Below are 10,000 nucleotides of genomic sequence, written 5' to 3'. Positions count from 1 at the left end.
TATATATATATACATACTGTATATATATATATATATATATATATATATATATATATATATATATATATACACGAGGGGTGATCAAAAAGTTCGGTAAATGTGTGAATATTTATTAAATTACGAACATTAACATGTTTTGTCACTAATCTCCTTCAAAGTACTCTCCTTCGGCACATACACACTTACTCCACAGTGCCTGCCACTTTTGAAAACATTTCTGGAAGTCCTTTTTCTTCAATAACTTTATTTGCTTTGTCGTGTTCGATTTGATGTCTTCACTGGTGTCAATATGTTTCCCTTTCATCGTCGATTCAATTTTCGGGAATAGCCAGAAGTCGCATGGTGCCAAGTCGGGAGAATACGGAGGATGCGGATCAGTGTTCAAGCTCCCTCTCTACGCAAACTGGAACCAGGGAGGGCCAGGCAATGGCTGCAGGTGACTCAGCAAGTATGCCTATAGGCTCCCTCAAACCCACCATCCTTACTTCACAAGGATGCTGAGGTTGCACACAAAACAAGAAACTATCGAGCTTGAATGGGTCTCAAATCCCAGTCCAACAGATTGCCAGGCAGGGACGTTTCCAATGGGCCGCCGATCAGAGATGAAAAAAAAAAAAAAAAAAAAAAAAGGATTCTAACGAAACAGTCAAAGGCAATTGCTATCAATGTTAAAGTGTAATTAACGTGATAAACATCAAAGTTATGCTACTGCGTTTAGTACGATTTGTCATCCAATTAGAGGCCTCTTTTATTACCAACTTCTATAATAAAATATAAAAAATGAATAGGAATCATGAAAGGCTTTTCAATATTTTAAATTAAGATGGAACAAAAGACTCTTTGCCCTTTTTAAAAGAGATTAAAATACCTATTTCCCTCATAAAAGAGATTCCAACTCTTCTTGTTTCCCCACATCCGGGTGTATTGTAAAGTCTTCTTTTTACATCATTTTCTTTTGATGACAAAGATTCTCTCTCTCTCTCTCTCTCTCTCTCTCTCTCTCTCTCTCTCTCTCTCTCTCTCTCTCTCTCTCTCTCTCTCTCAATCCTTTTCATCACAAATTTTTATTACTGTACCAAATATCTACATTTCCTAAATATATATCTATGGCATGGAAAACAAATAAAATATATATGAGATTATCAAGATAGATAATAAGAAACAATTGCAGGAGATACGATACAAAGAAAATATATTTCAAAGTAACCGAAAGATATCAAATACAAAAAGAAAAAATCAAGAATGGTAATAGGAAAAAATTGCAGGAGATAAGATACCAAGAAAATATATTTCACCGTAACCGAAAGATATTAAAAAAAAATAAAAACAACACGATCCTCACGATGAACGAAAACTTGCAAATAGTCTTTCAGAAAGAGGCACCTTCAGGACCCAAGGCACTTTAAAATTGCTTGGAAAAGTGTCGCCATAAAATTTTAAGCTCTTCAGAAAAGCAAGGGATAAACACCTGATGAAAGGGATATTGGATATTTTTCTTCAAAAGGGATCCCTAACCAGAGAGAGAGAGAGAGAGAGAGAGAGAGAGAGAGAGAGAGAGAGAGAGAGAGAGAGAGAATTTGAAGCCTTGCCTACAGTGTGTCTCTCGGTTCTCCAGATTAAAGTTGCCGCACTGTGAGCGGTAGAAAATATTCATAAGGGTCTGCGAGCTGGATTCCAGGTGATGAATAAAATACTTCCTTTATTTTCCAGTTTAAGAGAAGAGAGGAAATGATGTTTTATCCTCCTCTTGCTCAACAACAACAACAACAACAACAACAACAAGGGTGTGAAAAGGGGAGCAAAAGTGGGCGTTGAGGTGTGATAACGAAGGAGGGGGAATTACTATCTGCTAACTCAGATACGAGTTTCCTTTGATCTTATGTAAAATTAAAATAATCCTGTTAATTTTTTATTTTTTTTTTATTTTGGCGATATATCAGCTGAATCAAAACTTAATCTTCGTAGGCAGAACAAATGACTAAACTAGCAACCGACTGAAAACAAAGGGCTTTATTTCGTTGTTTTGTGTCGCTGCTAGTTCTGCAGACCAAGCCATTCTGGTTTACAAAAAAAAAAAAAAAAAAAAAATTGGTCTGATGCAAGAATGGGGATAGGTGTTTTTTCTAATTTGGGTGTGCTAAATTCAAACTTATAAATAGTTTTGCTCTATCACCTCTAGTTTTCTGGCTTTTAAATATTCTCATTTTTGTATAAACAAAGAATATATTTGCACATTTCAAGAGATACAGCACCTTATAACAGATAAAACAGGATAGATAAAGAACACTGATTGAATCAATATACTTGGACGACACAATTACACAATTCATAGTACCACAAACAGTCAAAAGTGTGTTTTCTTAGAAGATCTGGTGTATTTTGCCTCCGGGATGTCACACAAGAGCATCCAGCAGAAGTCTCCCATCCTGCCGGGGTTCCATTTGCCTTGATAGTTACTCTCCATCTTCGTAATGTCTTGGTGGAATCTTTCTCCATGCTCATCACTCACTGCTCCAAGGTTTGGCGAGAAAAAGTTGAGGCTGGAATGGAGAAAATGAATCTTGAGTGACATTCGGCACCCCATATCCTCGTAAGACTTTAGCAACTTTTCAATACAGGCTTGGTAATCTGGTACGCGTGTGTTACCAAGGAAGCTACTACAGACTGACTTGAATGCTTCCCATGCTCTCAGTTCCTTTAAGTTAAGAAGCTCCTCAAAATCAGTATCCTTGACCACTTCTCGGATCGGAGGTCCGACAAAGATGCCCTCTTTGAGCTTAGCAGCACTAACACTAACACCTGGGAACACAGTAGACAGGTGTTGGAAAGCAGCACCATTTTTGTCCAACGCCTTCACGAAATTCTTCATCAAACCAAGCTTGATGTGATGAGGAGGAAGAAGCACCTTATTCATGTCCACCAGAGGATTCCCCTTGACGCTGTGTGTTCGCCAGGAACAAAAGTGATTCTAGACCCCAAGTCTTTCTGCTTGTAATGCTGGAATACAGCTCGACTATCCCAGAGACAGAGAAAACAACAGTACTTTGTGAAGCCCGCTTGCATACCCATAAGAAGACCAATGACCTTGAGGCCCCCACACAGACTCCATTGGTACTCGCTGTACTTAATAGCTTCTAAAAGAAGCTCAATATTGTCATAGGACTCCTTTAGATGGACAGAGTGTGCAATGGGAATGCTGGGATATTTATTTCCGTTGTGCAGAAGCACAGCCTTGAGACTTCGCTTGGAAGAGTCTTTGAAAAGACGCCAGTCTGAAGGATTATGTGGCAAACCAAGGGACGTGAACAAGCCAGGTATGTTTGTGCAGTAGCACAATTTGTTTTCCATGTCGAAAAAGGAAGCAAGGTCTTTGTTCCGATTCCTGAAACTGGTGATCCTTACATCTTCCTGGACTAGGTTCCACTGTTTAAGCCGAGAAGCCAAGAGCTCTGACTGCTGTTTTGACAGGTACAAATCTCACGAGCAAGATCATTCAGGTCTTATTGCGTGATCCAGTGTGGCTCGTTGCCACTTGTTCCTGAATATGTAGACTCGATATCTTCCAAAAATACAGACTCGGCAGTATCCTCCCTTGAAGGCATTTCTTCATCTGATGAGGAAAGAAGATCCTTATTTACTGAAGGTGTGGGTACAAGAAGATCATCTGAATGGGGAACGGGTCTCATAGCAGATGGAAGGTTGGGATATTTGATCTTTTTCCTAGAAGATGCATTGAAACCAGTTATATTAATTAAATAAAAATAACAATCATCTGCATGGCTTCGTGGCTCTCTCCAAACCATCGGGACAGCAAAGTTGAAAGCCGCTTTCTTGCCATTAAACCATGCAGTTAGTCCATTGTAGCAGGGTTTACAACAGATGAGTGGAGCCCAAGACTTGTCCTGATCACCAATTTTAAAATCAAAATAGTGAAAGTAGGTGGTTCTGAGGAGGGAAGTGATGGTTCGACGCTGTGCAACTGTTGTGAAGTCCCCACACACGTAGCAGAAAGAATTGGCCTTGTTGAGGCATCCTCGATGTTTTGATGTGCTTGAAGCCATTGGAGAATTTGAAAATATAACAGAGTAAAACTAAATCATATGCAAGGCAATAAAATGTGCATTGGAAAATGTAATACTAATATTTAGCTACCCAAAAGATGTGTAACACGATAGTTGAGGGACACCAACTCTTGCGCCACCTGCAAGACAACCTCTTCCAATCACTGACAGAGCTCTACTGAGTGTGGATTGAGACCTGCTGCTCTAACTGCCAAAATCCGTATTGATATTTAATTATATAAATAATGTAATGCAATCACTTACATTTAGTGCATAATAACTAAAAAATAAGCCATGTCTCACAATTTTAGAATTAACCCTGAATGCATATACGCCTTTATGTACCGTATATGCACAAAATGCACACTATGCATATCTAAAATAAACTAGAGGTGATGAGTAAAAACGGATTTCAAATTTGAATTCCGCACCCCCAAATTAGGTAAAACGGGTATTTTTGTGCTTGCCTCAATTTCTTTGTAAACCAGTGTTATGAGCACGTGAACACATTTTCCTTTTTGTGAATGGGTTCTCGCCCGGTAGAGTCAGGCTATTCCAAAAAATGGCTGAATAACTTTTCCATTATATATAAAAATATATATCTAATGGATCTGGACCTTTGGAAACAGATCCAAAAACTTGCAATATGAAGTATGAGTTAAGAAACTGCACTGCAAAATGGAAAAGGGAACGAAGGTTTAGCAGAAAGCTAAAAAGGTGACCGCTGGAAAGATCTTTAATGTGATGTCTACAGTGTACCACAAGACGTAATCGTAGGGACACAGTACAGTACTGGGTAGAATAATAAGCCTAATTCATCTGAAAGGAAGTCCAATCAAGCTATCGTAACATTTGAAGGTTTGATTCAAGTACAGTACTGGTCAAAGAAATCTAAACCAGTGACTCCAAATGCAACTTTAAAGCATCGAGCATCGAGAGGGTGAAACAGTGACTAAATTCAAATACATCCATTTATTTAACTAAAATACATATTTAAAGAGTGCCACATATTCATAAATAAGGAGATAGAATAATTGTTCAACAGATGAATTCTGGTGATCACATCAATTATTCCTAATCAAAGCTTTACTAGGGTAAAGCCGTGTCGTTTAAGCGTATGTCTTGACTCCTTTGGCGACCACGTTAGCGAGGAAGCCACCGTCCTTGCTGACTGTATATTCCACTGTCTGGACGCGTCCGTCAGGAAGCAAGACCTGTGTGGGAGGAATGTTGACTAATGTTACCTGAAGGATCTACTGTGCATGAAATAGTTGGTGATGTCATCTGAAGGATCTAATGTGCACAAGAAAAAGTTGGTAATGTTACCTGAAGGGTCTACTGTACACAATAAATTTGGTGATTTTACTTGAAGGATCTACTGTACACAAAAAAATTCCTGTTTCCTGTGCATAAAAAAGGTTGGTGCTGTGACCCAACGAACTATAAGGAATCTACAAGGAAAACATGTTGCTCTATAGGACTAAAAGTTCTATGTGAAATTTTGTTACAATTACTATACTTAAGGCTTACAACTAAAAGATTATATTACCTGAAAAGAAGTTTATCATTATTGCATGCAGGAAATTAATACTAATTTCTACGCTACTTGCTGGAGCAGTGTTAATCCAGTTTTTCAAGGAGTGTTAGTAAAATTAATTACTGCCATTATCTTCTAGGCTCTGAGAAAAACATTACTATTTTCTATGAAATAAAAACCACTTACAACCATCTAAAAATACCATTATTAAACCACTATTACTTTCAACATCTGAAGAAACCTACCCTGTTATCGTTGCTCATAGTTTTTCAGGAGAAATGTCTCACGACTGATAATGGGTTGGTATTCTAATGTGCCTTGTATTAAGGGTGAAGAGCGATTAGCTAAGGGTTGTGAACCCTTTGGGTAAGGAAATGCTCTCTATGGCGAATGGCTATCATTCTTAAGGCCAAATGCAACCACATTAGTCAGGTCAGTTTATTTTCAGAGTGAGGCCATCGCATAGATAGCCAGAGATTTAATGTGGACACTATTGCCATGGGAAGTTCTATCTGTTTGAGCTCAGTATCAAGGCAGTGGAGCACCTAGTTAAGGGTTGTGGACCCCTATAGAGTGGAAATGGCCGAAAAATGGCAGATACAGTTCTTCTGAAGTCGATGAAAGTTATGATTTTCGGTGATGTGAGATTTTGGGATAGGAAAATAATAACATCATCGTTCTACAATGTGAAAATCATCATATTGCCTGGGACAAAGGTTTGCAGCCCTAAACCCTTGGCTGAAAAAAATTATCAACATTTATTTAGATATATATATATATATATATATATATATATATATATATATATATATATATATATATATATATATACATACATATATATATATATAATGTGTGTGTGTGTGTATGTACATAAACTAAAAACAAACAAGACTTCGTAAGTAGAGATTTCGTTTTTGGTCTTCCCCCTTACAAATCCATTAAAAAAAGACCATAAGTACTTCACCGCCCAGCAACCCCACCTTTTATGAAGAAGAAGAAAAAGAAGAAGAAAACTATTAAGTAAATTAGGTGAGTATAACATCGCCCTATGAGTGAACTTCGAATGCTCTCTATCCCCTAAAACAAGGCAACGTTCCACGAACACATGCAATAAAGGCTGTTCCAGGCGAAGCTACTTTGGATATTAAATGCTTTTAGGTAAAGCTACAGTGAGGAAAGGAAGAAGGAAAGAAATAAGTTACAATTGAAGTAATGAACACTTAAAATAAAATGGTTTATGAACGGTAGCAACATTCAAAAACTATAAAAACTTTAAAAAATCAAGAGGAAGAGATAAGATAGAATAGTGTGCCCAAGTGCACCCTCAAGCAAGAGAACTGTTAAAATAGGAACAAAAATAATTATGTAAATCTTACAAAGCACACGCACCAGTACCAGAGAGAGAGAGAGAGAGAGAGAGAGAGAGAGAGAGAGAGAGAGAGAGAGAGAGAGACTCGATCATCACTACAGCGACAAGTCACAAAATTTCTATCCCAGCTATCATAATCAAGACGCGAGCCCATTCGAAAAGGAACCTGGCAAACTCGCATGGTCAGATCCCATTAACAGAGACTGCCAAAAGCGAGCCTCCTCGCACTCATAAATACATGCACTTACGACGCATTAACTTCATGAGTAAATGACTTTGGCTTGGAAAACAGGAAGGGGTCGGGGTACAGGGGAGAGGTTGATTAAGTGCTGGCAGCACTACTTAACAGCATTCAGGCGCACGAAAGACAAAAAGTGTTGATTGTACCCAGTATTTACTACTAAAATATTTGGATTAAGAAAATATACAGTTTATCCATTTTCCTGCTAAGTGTCGGGTATTTGATTAACTGGAATGTAAGAAATAATTACAGTACTCCTGAACTTACTAAGAGGATATTTCATGTTAAGGAATGTTTTTAAAATCCTGACTATTGAAATTATAAATAGCTTGGCTATAATTGTTAAAAAGAAATTAAATATACACTTCGCAAATTCTTTCTGAAATGTTTATAGTCAAGAAATATGGAAGACAAATAAACGCTATTTTTACGAATGCTATTCCAGTAAACGACATGAATATTTATAAACACAATTATTTTTTTTTTTTACAAAGCAACACAGGAAGGAAGGTTATGTTGGCTAAGTCTAATATCTATTTATCAATGAAGATATTTCCTTCTCAACCACTGGTGTTTAACATAATCAATTTCCTCATAGTTGGGACGGCCGAAGTAATGTCAAACGAACAACCAATTAGGTTATTTGAGCTTGGGGCATATAAAATAGACTTAGCTACCCAACTGATTGAACTTGGTCTCACTAGATAGAGCCAGCTATTCAACTGAATGAAGAGGGCCTCGCTAGATAAAGCCAGCAACGCAATTGCGTGAACAAAGCCTCGCTAGATAGAGCTAGGTACCCAACTGAGTCAGCAGCTTCACTAGATTGAGCCAGTTACCCAACTGAGTGAACAGCGCCTCACTAGATAGAGCCAGCTAATCAAGTGACTGAAGAGGGCCTCACTTGATAGAGCTAGATATCCAACTGAGTCAGCAGGGCCTCACTAGGTAGAGTCGGCTACCCACCCAACTGAGCGATTAGAGCCTCACTAGGTAAAACCAGCTACCCAACTGAGTTAGTAGGGGTTCACTTGATACACTTGATAGAGACAGCACCAAACTGAGTGAACAGGGCCTTACTAGATGGAGATAGCTACCGAACTGAATGAGCAGGGCCTCAATAGATACTGTAGTGCCAGCTACCCAACTGAGTGAATAGGGCCTCACTAGATAAAGCCAGCTAGTTTCCCAACTACTCAACTGAATCAGCAAGGCACCATTAGATAGAGCTAACTGCCAAACTGAGTGAAAAGGGCTTCACTAGATTAGAGCCAGCTACCCATCCATAGGATCTCACTATAATCGATTATTCATAAAGGTATATTGATTAATACACATTCATTTCTTGAAATTAATTTCATGAAAGATATTATATCCATGAAATAGCATTATATATCTAAATAATAAGATGTCTAAACAGCGGTGCGCCGGCCGATAATTTCAACTTCCTGAAAAATTATATTGTATAATTTTTCTTTGGCCCCAAGTAAAAGTTATACTTTTAAAACAATTTGGTTCTTCTGATTTCATGGAAATAGAAAAAGTCAAAATAATTAATAATACAAAAACATAAGAAAAAAAAAGTCATCAACTGACCTGGTATGACCCACTGGTGTCATATCCGTTGCGGGCCTCTCCGTGGCTGTAGTCATTACCAGAGTAATCGTCCTTTACGGCGTAGTTGAATTCATACTTGGCTGGTGTCTGCAAAAAGGAAAGGGAAACAATGCAAATGGGCTGATGTATTATCAAAATTGATAAATAAACAAATTGTAAAGATCAAAACAACTTTGAAAAGTATGATTTGTTTCCAATGTTTTTCAATCACAGAAAATTGAAAAATATCACATATGACGTTTCTGTATAAAGGGAGCAAATAATTCCACATGAAAATGAATTATCATAAAATTTATATATATTGAGGCCTAATATCATATAAAGAAGTGTACTTGTAAAAAATATTGAAAATCTCATAAACCCTACTTAGTATAATTGTCCAAACTGAAATGGTATAGACTAATAGGTTAAAGATCCAGATAAAATTAGAATAGTTTGCAAAGATTGTGAGAACAAATTCTGAAAAAAAATTCTCGAATCTTGATAATTATTATTTTTTCTATTTACCACCTTCCGTCTCTATATAAACAACCACATACTTCAGAACATAACTATGTCTTCATTTCAAGTACGTAAAAGGAATGAAATAGTATCAAGGAGACTTTCTTTCAATGAATTGCTGTTTGAAGCCAATTCTTAGCTATACTACTACAAGAGAAATATTAAAATCATGGCCAAGAAAGTTTACTAACTGGTTGATCTATTTTTTTTTTTTTTTTATCTAGCGTTACACCTAAAGCCATAGACATCAAAGAGGAGAATAAAAAAAAAATGAATGCCATAAAATGGAATGGAACCGTAGTGAGACAGATCTCTAGCTGGCGAAGTGGGGAAAGTACGCTCCCAAAGGTAAACAGACTTCTTCAATACTTTGAAAGAAAGAGAAGCACAAGAAAGAGCCTCGCAAAATTCCAGACACTTGACTTGAGAAAATCTGGATGTCCAATAGAGAAGATCATCATCTCAGAGGAACATCCTTTCCTCACTCTCCAAGTTGATGGAAGAGAGAGAGAGAGAGAGAGAGAGAGAGAGAGAGAGAGAGAGAGAGAGAGAGAGAGAGACTTGAAGCTAACATTCCCAACTGGAATTGGGGATTACAGGACGATTCCAGGACTTTGATGGGAACGGTGCTTGACGTGCAGATGTCGTCCTAATGCTTGGCACCATGAGTG

General features: G+C 37.6%; 1 protein-coding gene across 1 annotated transcript in view; it reads right to left on the bottom strand.

The window, feature by feature from the left end:
- The window catches only part of 5PtaseI (inositol polyphosphate-5-phosphatase A), a 297,544-nt gene that overhangs the window by 205,047 nt on the left and 82,497 nt on the right, over positions 1-10,000 (bottom strand). Inside the window, exon 11 of the mRNA XM_068349793.1 lies at positions 8,808-8,915. Coding sequence (XP_068205894.1) covers positions 8,808-8,915 — 108 coding nt within the window. The remainder of the gene's footprint in view (positions 1-8,807; positions 8,916-10,000) is intronic.

This window comes from Palaemon carinicauda, chromosome 26 (assembly GCF_036898095.1).
Source record: "Palaemon carinicauda isolate YSFRI2023 chromosome 26, ASM3689809v2, whole genome shotgun sequence".
In the NCBI taxonomy this organism is placed as follows: Eukaryota; Metazoa; Arthropoda; class Malacostraca; order Decapoda; family Palaemonidae; genus Palaemon; species Palaemon carinicauda.
Note: the sequence above shows the minus strand (reverse complement) of the source record. Positions and strands in the feature narration are given on the sequence as shown.